A 16,687-nucleotide genomic window follows, 5' to 3' on the forward strand; every position below is an offset into this window, starting at 1 on the left:
ATACATAGAGCTAACACGCCGTATTCACAGTGGCGCCATTGAAAGTTTATATTGTCGTTTCCTGAATGCATTCGGCGAGAAGGAGGTATGGAATTAGTGTGTTCCCCGTCTGTGTGTACGCAAACTGTAGTACGTGCGTGGGCGTGTGCAGACGTTTGCTTACTGCGCCGCGTAACAGAGTCCGAACGGGATCAGTAATCGTACCCAAAGCGAAAAAAGCAAAAAAAAAAAATCAAAAAAAAAAAATCAAAAAGAAAACAAGTCGTGGGGTACCGCATGGAGGCGGAAACATGTGGTTCGCGCCGGCGTCTCGTGTTTCTTACATTGGGTATCGGACAAACGAGGTTGGAGCGGCGGAACTCCCCCTGAGCAGATCGGCGCCGGCCGGTGTGGAGGATGGCCGGCCGGGTTGAAGGCTCAAGGCCAATCGTGCCCGACGGTTTCGGCATATGATAATAAACCAACCTCTGCCCAGCAATGCACCGAGATATTGTTTTTTGCCACTTCATGAGTCAGGATTCTCGGTGTCATTTTATCACGGCATTGACATTGTCAATTGCCCTCGGCCTTCACACCTGACATACCGCTCAATTGAGCATGTCAATAGCCGACGGGTTCATGGTGGAGGACTCAACATAAGATCTGTTGGTTTACCGTGATAAATAGTCATTGATTTCACAAACACCATAGATGCGTGCGCATGGGCAGAGCAAGAGTTTCTCCGTCACCGGTGTCGCAGCGAGGTCAGAATTCGTGACGCAGCCAGTAGCAGATACGGACCCGTGATGTGCGGTTCAAGTACGTAGTACAACGGGAGTAGGGTTCCGGACGATGACCGACAAGCCGCTGTGGCATGTAGTGCTTTATTCGACAGACTATTGTTACCCACTGGCATTTCCAACTGCCGAAGCGGAAAACGACGGAGATCATCTGCGGGAGATGCTGGTCCCTGGAGAGGATAGGAAGGGGCGGTCACGGGCCACATGCTGGACCAGATGTGCTGTGCAGCACTTTTTGTTTTCTTGTTGCATTGTGATTGCTCCGGGGCGCCTCCTTGTTCTTGAAGGGTCGGGTTGAAAGGCGATATTCTCGTCGTGGTCTTCTGCGAGGGCGTTTTTGGAGGAAATGACTGGCTTGATCCATCGGCTACCGGTGGAACGGCTATACCCAGCATGTGTGACGAACTTGTCTACATTTCGGCATGGCCATCTGAGACATTAGTTAGGGGGGTTGTCAGATAAGCAGGTCATACATCGTATATAGCAGGAGATTGTGCGACTTAGTACGTGCCCTTCCTCTTCCGGCCGGTAGCCGAGCTTTACGCTCTAGGGAATGTCTGGGCTTTTGGGACGAGTTTTAATTGACAGGTAGAAGGGGGTGTGCGGCGACTAGTTTGGATCCGTCCCATCGCTAACCGAGATCCTTTTGCTGCCCAACACACAGGGTGAAAGTACTTGTAAAAAGATTTTCCAACGGACTATTGGAAATGACAGCCGAGTGTCGGTTGATGAAGGAGATGGCGGGGGGGCGCGGGTGGGCGGTTCCACGGACTGGCCAGTTCCAGAACCCAAAGGAGCGGAACCATGGCATGATATGGCTGTCCAGCAACGGCCGTGAACCCCCAAGCTCAGTCCGGCAGTGGCACCTGAGTTCGCGTGGTTTTCAGCCATGGCTTGAAATTCCATTGTGTGTTTGACGGAAATTGGAACCAAGGCGCGGGACATCAGCAGAGGAGCCAAACCCGGGGCAGATGAATCGCGTGAGGTCGGTGGCCAACAGTCGGACTAAGGTCCTCTAGCCACGCGAGAGAAGGAAGAAGGCGGCGCCTATGGCTGACAAACATCCGAGACAGTCGAAGCCCCGGACTCGGAACAGCTGCCGCGTGGTGACAGTGGGAACATGGGAGTGACCTGAATCTGATCTCCTGCACCGTTTCTTCTTCCCCTCCCCGTCAGTTCACACAGGACCTAATGAGGCGGAATCCATAGTGAACGGCAGATGGCTTGCGCAAAAAATCGCAAACAAAGGGGCAACAGCTGGGATTGATAGGTTTACCTGCCTGCCGTGCTAAGAGAGTGAGATCCACTGACTGTAGGATTCGGCACATTGTCTTCTCTTGCGTAACGTTTCTCTCACGAGTTGTCATGAGGCGGTGACGTGGTGACGCGGTGACGACGAATGGAGCAGGATTCGAGCGTGAAGGTTTGTCCGCCATATTCATTGCTATAATTGTAGACGCAGCAGCCGACACCATCATGAATCAGCTTGCCAGGTCTGGTAAATTGACAATGATGTAAGGCATTGGCCTACCGTGAACTTGATTAGCTGGACCGGGGTACCAACATCCGTATCATGTATCGATAACCAGTTAAAAATGGATGTTCGTTCCCCTTGAGGCCGGAGGCAAAGCCTCAGGGTGTGAGAAGCCTGGCCTTGTCACGGTAATTAATGCCCTAGGAGTGGTTCAGTAACAGATTCAAGCCACGGCCTCCTCCTTGCCCCTGGTCTGCTATTAAGCTCTTCCTTCTACGGATGTTCTAGAAACAGCCCACCCCTAGACGCTATCCTTGAAAACGACCTGGGTTTAGTAGGTCTACTAGTAGCATACTGGGTCAACGCGACCCATCACGGAACCACCCCATGGCCGGCCAGTTTGTGGCCAATTTTGGAGTGAAACACTCCTTTGAAGTCCAGAATGATATTGTAACATGGCATGGATATAGGCGGTTTGGTCAAACACCTCAATATGAAGCTGGTGGGCAGTGCTCCGAAGGAAAAAAAAAAAAAAAGATGGAGAGAGAGAACGAGAGAGAGCGACCCACGCCATGCTTGCCGAGCTGTACGGAATCCGACACATGGCTAAGTACTGTGTACAGTGTACGAAGTCTGACCTACCTGCCCATCCTGGTGGCTGGAGAGCCAAGCAGCGTTTGCCGCGCCGTATAACGGAGGGGTGCCGATCGCCTGTGCCCACCAAGAAGACACCCTCTCCTTCTGGTGCGCACCCCTTTTGATGTGTACATTGTTGTGGTGTGTATTCTGTACTCTCGTACTCAGGGATTACCTGGAAAGAATTGACCAAGGAGGACACCGCTCTGGACCGGGTAGCAAAATGTGGCACGCGACGTTCTGGCAAGCGGGGACGAGGAAAAAGCGGTGTTGACTGGCCCTGGAAAAAAGAGATTAGAAACAGTTGAGAATTAAAAGTTTCATATACTTGAGTTTGCGAAGTGGGAGAATGACGCCAGTAGGGACTGAGTTGATGACACGCCGCTTGGCCTGCTATCTGCCGATGATAATTTCCTTCCCAACTTCGTGGGTGTCGGTAGTCTCCCCGACGCCCTGTGAGGATGGGCCCGTATGCCAGCTTTGCCATGCGATATGCCTGGACTAACCGTACTATTGGCTATTGAGCCGCTGCGCTCGAGCTTAGGTAACTTTGCTAGTTGGGTGCCTGGGGGCGTGGTTTGCGAATCATGGCTCAAGGCCGGTCTACAACTCGTCTGTGGTGACATCCCGTTCGGCGTCTCAAACAAGACTTTTTACCCACCAAGGTTCAGCCATCGCCGCCTCAATTGCCGTGGTTTGGCGTTTGTCGTTACGAACCGGCCAATGAGCAGTCGCATACTGATCAAGTGCCCGACTGCTCTCTGGCCATCGTCTGTTTTGTTCCCCCCCCACGTACTAGTTTTTCCGCTGCGTCGCGGTGCTCACAGCAGGTGCAAGCTAGAGTAAAGTAGCCCAACCATGCACTTTCTTGCCTTTCGCCAACGGTTGGATTACCGATCTCAGCCAGAGACATCTTAGGGCGGCAAGGGAAGACCCAGTCTTGCCATGTGGCATTGGATAAATCTCCCACAATCTCGCCGCTTGTAATCTAATCGCCGTGCACATGCATACAAGGCATTGGTGCCCTGCTCTGCTGATTTCGTGTCTTCGTAGCTTCAGGCCTTGATCGACTGACAGCGTCGGCAACATGCCCAAGATGAATATGACGAGCTCGAACGAGCGACCGCGCAGCCTGATAGACTGAGAGTGAGGGACGAACAGTTCCAGAGCAACGGACGGACTTCAGCCAGGGCATCTTGCAACTCAGCTAGTGTTTTTTTCATCCATCCGGGTCGGGGGTGGGACAGACAGGGTCTTAAGGGTTTGATGACTCAGGTGACAAGTCGGTCTCTGGCGTTCCTTGTCAGTGTCTGCCTTGAAACCAGCGCCATCACTTCCCTAGATCGGCTCCCATGTGCCAGCCAACCTAACCCCTAGCCGAATTCAGATACTTGTTGACCAGGCCCCCAGCGTCGCGTGTGAATTTCCGTGTGGCTTGCTAGACCACGTGGCAATCTCCACCACTGAGACCAAGCCAGGGGCTCAGTGTGTTGTTTTTCTCCTCCTTTCCTTCCCCTTGCTCCCACTGTCCCTTCTTGTTCTTGTTAGGTGTCATACCAAAAGTACAAGCCCTCGTGTCTGCTAAGAGTACATGATGCAGCACGTCTTAAACCCCATCCGTCCAATGCCAGCTGTTCTGCTGCGAGCTCGGGGAGCCGTACAACTACCTTTGCTGAATCTAGGTTAACATCAAGCCCCCATTTGGGGGAAGGATTGTGGTCCGCTTGTCTCTACGAGTGGTTATGCGGTCAAGGTTCAGCATCGATAAGACGAACTGGTTGACGTCAGCCAGTAAACAAGGGGCCAGCAAGCACTAACGGACTTCTATATTAATTCCGTGCCGATACCGTCTTGTTGTACATTTGTTGCTGAATGAGATTAATTATCAGCTTGATTCAAGGTCATTGCCGCTTATAGAGATTATCGATGGCTCCCTTTGTCTTCCAATTGACCTCGAGTGTGACAGAAGCTGGTCAAGCGCCAGGACTTTTGAGTGATTCTCATTCCAGTCAGCTTCGAACAATCACATACGAACGAGAGAGTGGGGAAAAAAAGTATGAAAACAAAAAGGAAAAAAGGAAAAAAGGGAAGAAAAAAAAAAAGAAATGACTTCTTGGAACAAGCCTTTCCAAACACGTGTAGCTGCGGGCTAACGGAAGGCACCCCAGATTCGGATTAACGGGCGGAAACGTGAGAAAGAAGAAACGTTGCGGAACGCATGCAAGAGATGCCCTCATGAGATGTCCACGTGGGAATAAGGGGGTGCAAGCCAGGGGGTGGACGGGTACCATCGTAAGATGCTTATGCGCTGATTGCCCACTGAATTTGAGCCCATCGACGTGTACGAACCCCCCGGCGCGCTATGGGAAAGATTCCCCAAGTTACAGTCGCAAGTTCGTCAGAAACGAAGCTCGCCGACCCGTGAAGAAATTTCAAATCCACTAGGTGTACTGCTGGTACTCGACCTCACCGCTTCTCACTTCCGAGGGTGTTTTGTAACCTTCAGGGCCTAAGTAAGGAGCTGGGAGAGGCGAGAACTACCACCTTACCGGGGGAAAAAGGGCGTTGCCCTCCACATTTTGCCCGACCCCTTGTTCATCAGGTTCTAGGCAAAGCCCGGCTACGGGCTATTTGACATAATGTCCAATAGCCGGCAGTGATGTTTCTTCCATGGCGATGTTCAACTGCCATGGAATGAGAGCCCCTGCAAGTTTTTCGCTGGGAATGACGATGAGGTAGACGCCCATAACTACTAGTGTAGCTGCCAGACAAAGCTCATGACCTCGTTGTTCTAGAAAACATTTCTTTACTTAGACCAAGCCAAAAACAGTATGGTCGAATGCACAGCCTCAAAACCCCTCTTATCGCCCTTGGACAGGGAGCCAATTTTCCCCCCATCAAGTCGCGTAATTTCAGCTCGTCAATGGATTAGCCGTCTCAGATCAGTCGAAACGCGTCTAACTACCCGCTAGATGAGGAGACACGTGTTGGAGGGCCACCATTTTCCCGCCACATTCCACAATGTCTCCACTGATACGGCTCAGAGTGCGTCAATCAAAGGTGTTGGTTCAGGGTATACTCATACGCTTTTCTGGCGGGTTTCGCACCTTTCACGTTAACACTGAGACCTTGAAAACCTAGTAGCCCCGCCAGCTCGTTCGTCTGGAATCGGGCTCGTATCCGCAGCGTCTTATTAGTTGTTTCCCATACGACTCACCATAACCTATGCCCGGAGTCTATCAGCATGCATCTTTACTGGGGGCTGCCTGCGCCGTTGCTATGTGCGTTCAGCGCACAAAGTTTGTCTTTTGCGGCGGATTATTGATGCCTGTCGCCATATTTGTTATGGCAATGCGGACCGCAAGCCGTCATCAATACTGTGGCTTCGGCGTTTACTCTCGGCCTTCGCTCCCGCTTTGGAATCGCGTGTACCCACTCAGTTGACCCGTCGTCACAATTAGAACTTTGAGATGGTGGTTTGTGCTGCAAGATGGTGCCGCGCTTGGCAGTTGGAGATTGCGACAGCTCCTACAGACTAAACAAGGGATATCCCAGACAAGAACAACATAATAAGCCTTATCTATGTTGTTAGTTGAAGCTGCCGTCAAGCACTAGAGGAAGCGGCAGAAGAGATCCAGTGGTTAGTAAGCCGCAAAAGAAAGCCACGATGTTGTTTCGCTCCCGGCCTCTGCTTCGCGCATTGGGTCGATCTATCGACACGCCAAGGAACGAACCATCTCGGATGATGGTCATCCACGGATGCTCAGTAACCACCCGTTTATCGTTAGTGTCCATGTCTGATCGCCCAAACAGGCGGGATGGTCACGTCTGGAAGGCGTAGAGCCTAGTCCGAAATAGGTCATCAGGCTCGGGTGTCCGCGGATTTTTCGTTTGATCTGATGTTCTACTCGATTAGGCAGGACTTTAAGGTTCAAATTGTGCTGGGACAGCCTAGGAACCTATGGCCTCGAGCGCATCTGCGGGAAGACGGCCAGCGAAACGTCAGACGTTTGAAACCGAGGCGTCCTGGGCTAGGTTAGCCAGCGGATTCAAAGCTTGGAAGCCCCCGTCTTGAACGGCTGTTAGGCAGATTGATCCAGTAAGATGTTTTTCTTTCTTTTCGTTTTACGGTCCTCCCGTTCCCTTGACCCGTCCCTCTCTCATCCATGTTTCCCGTTGCTAGTGTAGTGCGATACGATTGACCAAGCGAGCCAGGCTCCAAACTGCAGCCAAGGCTGTGGGGGTCCCTCAGCATGTGTTTCTGCGAAAGCTTCCAGAAGTCTGGCTGTAGGGACCATCTGTATGCCGTGGGCAGTAGGTTGCAAACCCCCCTCCGGCTTCATAGCACCACTGCGCGAGGCGGTATTGTTTGTGGGTATACTAGTAAAGTATACCAAGGGGACCTGTCTGCCCATTTTTCTGGCAGCTGGAAGTATGAAAAGTAGCACACCACAAGAGGTTGAGAATCGAACCAGGCATCAGGTTGTGCCCTTCCTAAACCGAACGGAGCATGCAGCAGCCTGGGCTTATAGTGACCTGAGATGCTGAGACGGGCTGCCTTGCAGCGCATGAAACGTGACTTATTTTAGGGAAAGTATTTTTCAGCCTCGTCAGACGGCAATGGGACAACGGGACTGGTACAACAACCAGACTGCCAGCTGCTGTGGAGGCAGGCAGGGCAAACTCAGGTGCAGCAAGTTGGCTTTCACAAGCCCACCCTAAGACACGGAGATTGTAGCGGATGAAGTTCATTGGGCCTCGACCTTGGGGAGTGGTGGGAAAGGTATTGCCTTTACCTTTGCCATTGCCGTGCCACACAGAGTTCCACGTTGTCCGCGCACCCTCCTTGGACGTGGACCTGAACTTTAGCAGCTCTTCACCAGAGAGGGAGGTATTTGGCTGTTGAAAGCGTTGATGGTTGACTAGCGCTTCAGGCGATACTTTGTTAGGCAGTTACCGGGGGGTCGCGGACATGGCTGACAACGGCGTCAAAGTGGGCGTTTTGATGGAACAGGGGAGTATCGACCGGGCTCTCAATGCCAAGGGGGGTAAAGATCGGCGCCCAAGAGACCGAAGAACGAGAGCAAGTTGTTCGGAAATAACGAACCATGAGAGGGCCCCGTCCTGAGTTCCTCAATCATCACGGTGACTCCGAAATCGATCTTGAGAGAGTGGCTACTATGGCCCACACATGTCGGCCAAGGATAAGATTGACAGAACCAAGTGGACGCCTGCCATGGACAGTTTCATCGTCATTATCCCTTTCCAGGAGAATGGGCGTCTGCTGTCTTAGTGATGTTGACGACCAAAGACACGGTGTACACAGTATTCTGGCGTGCGATTTAGATTGGTTGAAGATGCAAGGCAGTATGGACTTTCTAATTTCCATCCTCTGGCATAACTCGAAGTAGAAAGAGCCTCCTCGGCGGACGTCAGAGTAGGAATTTTTTTTTTGGTAAAAAAACAAAAACAAAAAAAGATCAAGCACTCTAGCCCTCTTCGATTGGCGCTGTCTTTGTTTCAGGCTCTCTAATCGCCGCCGGGGTTAAAGCCGGTATCAACATCCTTCTGGCGAATGAAAATCGGAGGGACGCGCGCAGAGCCGTTCTGACTCTGCTGAGCCATGTCAGACCCTGAGGATAGTGGTGCTGTCGAAACCGTCCCACATTGGGGGCAAAGGCGGAGGAGGCTAACGGAGCGACCAGCAGCCAGGAAGCGTCGCATGGCAAGTCAACATTGTCGGCTCGTTTACCGAATGGTCGTGTCAAAAGAAAGCCTAGGGTAGGCACAGCACAGCGAACGCGAAGGGTGGATGGACTGTAGTGCATGGCCCGTTTTCAAAGACTTGGATTGTTTGCTGAGTTGTGTGTAGAGCATCTGTGATTCTGGATGACATGGCTGGCCTGCATAACGAGCAGCAAAGCAGGCAATATTCGTATCACGTCCAAGGATGGGAAGCAAAAAAGAAGCAAAATGAGGGAAATGAGGGGGGGAAGATGCAAGGCCGGGGACAGGGGGAACTGTCTGCGTGGCAGCAACGTGACGCCGCCAAAGAAGGACGCCGCCCCACAATGGTTGATCCACTGCGTGGCTTGCAGGGAAGCAGCGGGCCAAAAGCAGCTTGGCCGGGTGGGAGGAATCCCTGAGGCCACGCGCCGATCTGTGGGCTTGTGGTGAGACTTCCAGGAGTGGTAACCCGCCCCATGCCTCATTGGAGAGATATTACGGAGTACAGCGGTGGTGCATTACCTTCAAGCAGCAAACAGAAGCTGCATTGTGCACTCATCATTGCGCTTGTCTGTAGTCTATTCGGTTCGTTCCCATCTCCTCTTGCCTTCTTCACAGATTTTTTTTTTTCTTCTTTCTCTTTTTCCTCTTCTTGTCGTCCGGTTTCTTTCTTTCCTAGTTGCAAGTACTTGAAAAATAGCATCTAACGGAAAAAAACCTCTGAAACTGATGAATGACGGTAGTTGGCGGACGACCGTCAGCGAGGGCAAGTGACTGATAAAGAGTAGGCACAGGCGAAATGCAGCACATTTATGTGCCAGAGGGACTGCTCCGCTAAATGGTACGTACCTCCTTCACTGCCTCATGAGCTCTTCCTGGTTGGGTCAAAGGTCAAAAATATACGTACCTCGCCTTACCTCGCCTTTCCCACCGCCTTACCACTTTCTCCCCGAAGCATGGCATCTTACCTCCATCTCGTACCTCGTCTCCCTTGTCGTCTCCATTGTGCCCACTACATTTCTTTCCATCATTGGCTGTTGCATCAGGGTACCTGCCTGAAAGCACCCGGCGACACATGGAAGCCATGAGATGGAGCCACCATATATTGTGGTTAGTGTACACGCCTCTGACCTTTTTTCCCTTCCTCCAAATTTGAGCGGGTAGGGGTACGTACACCAAAACACCCCCTGCACAGTCAGAGATACTTGACATGTCTCAACTCACGTAGGTATCCAAATCAGATCCAGGTGTGGACGCTGCTCATCCACAAACATCCACTTAATCCTCAACCAAATCCTCCAATTGCATGGCGGGCCCTCTTCCAACATACGCACATTTGGACCATCACGATATTCCTCTTCAGCGGCTTCTTCTCCGCTCACCTCCTCTCGCTTTCCCAAGTGGGCGTCCTTCGGATCACCGCCTTTTCAAACCCCCTGTTACACTTGTCAAAATCCCCGCCCATCGGTTTTGTAGTGCAGCGACGGCCCAACTTTGATTTTCTTCGATGGCCAGCTCCGTTTCTTCTTGCACAGCAATTTGACTCGAGATGTGCCACACCTGCACACCGTGTCCTGTCTAAAAATTAACACAAAAGATAACCCCACGTTTTTTTCTCTTTTCCTTTTCCACTCCCCTATCGTCGACCGTTGGTCGGCTGCCTAGCATATCCTCAAGCTTCAGGGCGGCTAGCTGCCGATGTTTGCAAGTCTCCTGGTGTGTCTGGGCCCTCTTGGTGCTTGGACACCGTTCCCTAGCCTTGGTATTCCCATCTTGCCGGTAAGGGTAGTAAGAACAGAGTTGAAAAGACAATATCAGATGGTGAGAGCCCCGAGCTATTCTTGTTTTGTGCTTCCCAATCTCTGGGAAGACTCGCACACCTCGTTCTCTGCCTATCCACACGTCCCCTCCATACTCTACTCTGGCCTTAACTGCACACCTCTGTGCGATGCGGTGCTAAGATCGCATCCTTCTCTCCGTCGACGTCCGTTCCGATGCCCCCTTCCGAGCTTTACCAAAGTCCGAGGTGCATCTGGCCCAATCCAGTGCCTATGACATCAGAGCCTCCAAATCATGATATGTTGATGAGTGTGCACGTGGAAATAATGATACGGCTGCCTGTTCTGGCTCCTGGCGCTATTCAATGAGGATGTTTTAACTACCAAGACTGGCAAACACAAGCAGACGCATGCGCTATCACATCGACCATATCGATAGCCTACTCTCGTTTGACTAATCAACTCCAAATGCCTACATTGGGTATGAGGTATTACTGGTCCTGAATATACTTGTTTCACCTCGTCACCAAAGACTGCGTTTATGGCTAAGGGTGCTCGGAGTTCGGGACCGTGGCAGCCTCTACAATTGTAAGTTACTCCGCCCTCGATAGCAAGTTCATATGTTGTGGTTGACCAATACCATCCCCCGCTGCACTATGGCTAGAATAAGTCGGCAACTGAACATATTCCTGTAGTGTACTGAATTCGTCCCATGCTACGGACAAGATGTAGCCAGGTACCTTGGTCACAAAAGAGTCTTTTTCATCTCTCTTGCTCTGTCTCTTTCTTGGTTGAGCTGGGTCGTGCGCATGAAAAAGGTACATGGCCTTGAGATGCGGACATAGGTGATGACATGACAGGTGTTCTGCCCGTAGCATCCGATCAAACGGCACCCAGCCACGGTCGAAACTTCGTCTACTCCAAGTGCATCAATGGGGTGAAGGGGCGACATTGTACGGAGGTAGTGAAGTGCGAGGTGCGAGGTGCGAGGTGCGAGGCGCGAGGTGTCAAATACAGCCGAACCTTCTCACTTCGCAACAGCTAATACCTTTGATGAGGGCCCGAGTACGCCGCGAGGCATTGGAGGATTGGACGATTAATTTGCTCTTTCGACCGTCATCCTTTTTTTTTTTTTGGTGCCTCGGTGATGTGGTTCCAACTCAGACCATCCATAGTACATGCAGCGGGAGTGACAACGGTACATGTGCCAAACCGCTTTGATACGGATTAATGAAAAGAATTAAGGGCGGCATGTAAAAATAAGAATAAAAGTGCCAATATACGTAGTAAGCTTGGGTCCAGCTCCGAGAGGGCGCTTTCCGATGCGAACCGGTAGGCAATGGCCCTAAGACTACTGCCGGTCATCTTGTCTTGATAATTGCTGATATATCTTATTTACCGCCATAGCTTGGGGCTAAGCCAGTGTTTCTTCATGCAGTCGCATCGTTCAAAATTTTTTCTCTCTGCCTCTTAACAGTGCCCCTCCTGCATTGTTCACTTCTCGCACTCTTGATTTGCCCATCGCACGCCCTCCCATTTTGGTATAATTTACTACCGCCTAACAAGTTTTCTTTAGTTTCGAAAATGGAGAAGTTTTTGTTCTGACTTGATGGAACTATTATAAAAATAAAAATAAAAAGAGCTACTAAAAGGAAACACTGCCATCGCCTCTTCCACACACTGTACATAATGTCCAGTCTACTAGTAGATGGTAGATAAAACGACCAGCCTGACAGAAGTAGCAAACAGCAACACACCTGCATGAACCCCCTCCTCGCCCCCACTTTCACCCTTCAAAGAGGGGAGAGGAGAGGGTGGTTACAAAACAATCCTGGCGAGGTCCCTCACCATGTTGCGGACGCTCCTCACTAAACCATTATGTTCTGCTCCCCCAGGCTGCCTTGGCTTCACAGAATCCGCAGTAGCGCAAGGCCGTTCCTCAGCACACCGCATCATGGAGCCTGGTGATGGAAGGGAAGGGATGTGCTTGGTCTAGCCTGGCCCACGGAATGGGTAAACTGGCAGAGTAAGAGTATACAAACCTTTTAGAAGACTATTTACTTGCCTCAATACCAAGAGAACAGACAGAGGAAGACGGAGAAAGCCAGCCAGGGTATATCTCATGGTATAAGGCACAGTGGGGTAAGATGAGGTGAGGTGCGGTTGAGAACATGATGGAATGGGGAGGCAGGACACATGGCGGAAAGTAAGGTGATGGAGCGAAGGTACAAACTGTGTAGGCAGTAAGTACGTGCTGCTCTGCAGTGGTTGAGCCTTCGTAGCCCATATGCTTTTTGCCCTGGGGTCAGTGGAAGAAGGGGGGCGGAGGGGGGGGTGCAAGGGTGTGTAGATGTGTGAGGGTAGGTGTGGATATGGTGCGGTGCGGTGCCAGCTTTACCCCCCCCCCCCCCTTTGGTGGGACCCCAGTACAGTGAAGCATGGCACTGAGAACTGTGGTGAGGGAGGGGGTTGCTGGTCGCTGGGGGTGAAGGATAGAGGGGAGGAGGGGCCACGCTGCAATGGGCCGCCTTCAGCGGGGTCTCCTGTGGGCCTGCACCGAGACTGACCAGGGTTCAACGGCAGGTGGCAGTTTTTCTCTGCGAAAAAAAAAAAACTTGGGATCCATCGACATTCACATCAAGTCGTCCCCCTAAAAAGTCGGGCTTCCCTTGCCCCTGTCTTAACTGTTCTGGTCCGTCCTGTCTGGCTTACCTTGCTTTACCTCGCCCGTGGTGACCTTGACCGACTGGCTGGCTTATTCCTTGGTTCTTTTCCCCCTTCCTGTCCACTCTCGGTCCCCTCTTGAAATCCAGTCTAATTCAAGCTCAAATCCAAAAATCCAATCCAGGCGTTTTCTGTCGCCCGCCTTACGGAGACAGCCCAAGTCCAGAAAAGAACCAAGTCAGCTCCTATCGACTTTAGGTCCAGCCCAAATCTAGTTGAATCTCAGCCTTGTCGTCGTTCCCGTTTCCTTCGGCATACTCTCCGGCTCTTCATACAGTCGCTACTCACTCTCCCCGGCTCCCGGAGGTGCCCGTACCCAAGAAGAACGAACGCCCTCATCGTATCCTGCCCGTCGTCCTTCCTACCTTGCCTTTGTTAGTATCGCTCTGTACCTTGCGACGGTCGTTGCCGTCCGGCCCAGTCTCAACCTTCTCTGCCCTATGATTCCCTGGACACCGTGAACGTGTTGTCCAACCCACCGTGGCCATCTCCTCCTACAGACTGTCAGGTCCTAGATTGGTATTGATCACATCACCATTAGCACCGGTAAGCACACTGCCTCATCTTACCTTATTACGAGTTACAACGTCTGTGCCTTTGCCCTTATTCCTCACCTTCTTCATCCTGCCCTTCCACTTCGTTATATCATTTACCGTCCTTCTATTATTTTTTTTGCCCATTTCCAGCACCAGCAACAAGTGGCTGGAAGACTACCCACTCGCCCGCCCGGCCGCCCACTCGTCGTCGGTGGTAGCGTGCTGCGTCTGGTTCACTCGCTTGTGTCCGTTTGTGAGAGCAGAGTGGTGTGTGTGAGTGTGTGAGTGTGTGCGTGTGTGTGAGTGCCCTCAACATGTACCTGAGGTACCTCGACTCTCACTCTTCCCACTTTTACTCTCACTAGCCCCCCCTTGTATCTTCTACTTACAGGGTTCCACTGTCTACATGTACATTAGCCCCTTGGGCCTGTGTACGCTGTACTGTACTTCCTCGCTCTACTATACCTTACCTTAGTGCTCCATTTGCTCCCCATGTCCCTTATTCTCCTCCTCCACTATTACCACCGCCGGCACCACACACCTCCTCTCCTCCACGCCCTGCCTCACCAAGCCCGCTTTCTCCTTCTCTTCCCTTTTTTTTTTTGCGCCTTCCTTTTTATTTGAACACCCGTCACGCCGTCCGCGCTTTCTCTAAATACTCCTCTCCCCATTAGATGGCCGCTGTCTCCAAGACTCTCCGACCTCCGAACCACGAGCCACAGTCTAGCGAGGCCAACTCTGAACCTCGCACATACAATAGCACCAATTCCAACCCTACCACCACCACAAGCAGTACCATTCCACGGTCCACCGCTACCACCACTCTTCCTGCTGCTACTGCCACCAACACCACCACAACCTCCACTACATCATCATCGACCGATCCCTACCACGCTGCTCCCGCCCCTTCGGTGAATCGCCCACATTACCGTTCCCACCAACACTCGCCCTCGACGAGTTCGCTGCAAAAATTTCAACGTTCTGGTGGTCTCTTTGGCTTCGCCGCTGCTGCCTTTGACAAGACGCATTCCGCTCTCGCGACCTTCTCCTCAGACCAGTCCATCCGCCAGCGCGCCTCCAGTTCCGCATTAGGCAGGGCTTCTTTCATTCCCGACTCGGCTTCCGACCTTGGCTCAACAGACAAATACCCACGATACAGGAGCCCCTCCAATTACTCGTCGTCGTCAAGTAGCACTCTCAACCAGCTAGAGGGCAAGTATCCAAGCCAGGTATCGCTGGTACAGGATCTACCCTCTCAACCCTACACCGAGACCGATCCAAATAGGCCTCTCCCCTACCGCCTGCCAAGCATAGAGAGCAAGATGCATCAAACATCTTCGCGGCTCCTCCGCATGACGGATGATGACCGCCCGTTCACAAAGGTAAGTCACATTGCCCGTTCCGCAGCGAACGCTTCGCAGAGAGCAACTCGCTGCGGCCCCCGCTCACCACCCGCCCGTTGTTCTTGACGGCAACAGCTTATAGCATTTTGCTAACATGATTATCTACAGGACTTTAAGGATCTCTTCTCAACGCTGATCGTCAGTCTGCTGCCCTTGTCCGCACACCGAGTACGATTAACACGAGTCGAAAACACCTTTTTGTCCGAGGATGCAATTAACAACCTGGGCTCCCTGAAGTTCTCTCAATCCAACCGCATGCCAGACCCCAAGGACCCCTCCAGGATAGTGACAACCACAACCACGACAACTTTCTCCATGGCTAAGGACATGGCTCGTTCCATCTGCCAAAAGTTCCTCGAGGCAAGATTCATTGAGTCGGCCGATGGAAAGTATCAACAGGTCTATAACATGAAGGGCTCCGTATGGCAATTGACTCCCAAGGGCGTTACCGTGCTGGACCGCTTCTGCTCCCGCAACGGTATCCAGCAAAAGTCCATATCCGACTTGGTCGGTGCTACCCTGTCGCAGTTGGTCATCCTCGAGAGGGACGGACAAACCGACAAGCTCATCACGGACCGAGGCACCATTGAGGTTATCTTCAGGAGATTTATTGGCACACACGGCCCCAATGTCAAGTCTAGCGTCAGCTCAGCTGATTCCGACTCCTTGAGCGATTACAAGGACGGCCTCACCGGTGTCAAGATGGCCAGCGAGCGCAAGGTCAACGGCAAGACATACAAGGATTCTTTTACCGGCAAAGCTGCCACCGATTGGCTGATGGACTGCTGCACGACTGTGGATCGCCGGGAGACTTACGACATTGCGTCCCTATTTGTTGAATACGACCTGATGGAGCCTATTGTACAAGACCGCGCCCACATGGCACAGTTCCCTAGCAACAACTTGTTCCAGCCCACCAAGCATGCCATTTACCAAATGACAGCTAAGGGCAAGGATTTACTTAATGGATTGTCCGCAAGAGGAAGGACGTCAGAGAGCGAAGCTGTTGTGCCTTCTCGCAATGCTATTGCGCGTGACTCCAACACTCAACGGCTGGACAAGATTCTCAATGATGCTGCCCTGCGGTTGCTCTTCAGGGAGAACCTTAGGGAGACACATTGCGAAGAGAACCTGTCCTTCTACCTGGACGTCGACGATTTTGTTCGGAGCTGCCGACAAGCCATCCGGGTTGCCCAGAAGAACCCCAACGCTAACTCGATGGATGGCATCAAGGAGATTATGGCACAGGCCTACGGGATTTATAACGCATTCCTTGCCCCTGGATCTCCTTGCGAATTGAACATTGACCATCAACTCCGTAATAATCTCGCCACCCGGATGACCAAGGCAGTCGGCCAGGATGTCGCCATGATTGACACCTTGCAAGAGGTCATGTCCTTATTTGAGGATGCACAAAACGCTGTTTTCAAGTTGATGGCAAGCGTAGGTTATTATCTAACCACCTCCAAAAGTTGATTGCTAACCTTATTGCCTTGTAGGACTCGGTGCCCAAATTCCTGAGAAGCCCCAAATACGAACACACTCTAAAGAACTACGACTTTGATTCGGTTACAGGCGGCCGTGTCGAGCGCAGCACAAGCCGATCGAACCGCAAATGAACAAAGCCAGC

At 51.9% G+C, this 16,687-nt stretch overlaps 2 protein-coding genes across 2 annotated transcripts; one reads left to right on the forward strand and one right to left on the reverse strand.

Moving 5' to 3' along the window:
- Positions 1–8,418: 8,418 nt before the first annotated feature.
- Positions 8,419–8,613, reverse strand: CTRU02_202290 (uncharacterized protein; the record flags this gene model as incomplete). The annotated part of the gene is made up of 1 exon (XM_070204021.1): positions 8,419–8,613. One exon carries the CDS (start codon positions 8,611–8,613, stop codon positions 8,419–8,421), a length of 195 nt encoding a protein of 64 aa, XP_070062603.1.
- Positions 8,614–14,328: 5,715 nt separating this feature from the next.
- CTRU02_202291 (Developmental regulator flbA) lies at positions 14,329–16,676 on the forward strand (the record flags this gene model as incomplete). The annotated part of the gene is made up of 3 exons (XM_036719696.1): positions 14,329–15,036; positions 15,166–16,500; positions 16,557–16,676. The coding sequence occupies 3 exons, from the start codon at positions 14,329–14,331 to the stop codon at positions 16,674–16,676; spliced, it is 2,163 nt and encodes a 720-aa protein (XP_036588398.1).
- Positions 16,677–16,687: the final 11 nt, after the last annotated feature.

The sequence above is a fragment of the Colletotrichum truncatum genome (assembly GCF_014235925.2).
Source record: "Colletotrichum truncatum strain CMES1059 chromosome Unknown Contig_0001, whole genome shotgun sequence".
Classification (NCBI taxonomy): Eukaryota; Fungi; Ascomycota; class Sordariomycetes; order Glomerellales; family Glomerellaceae; genus Colletotrichum; species Colletotrichum truncatum.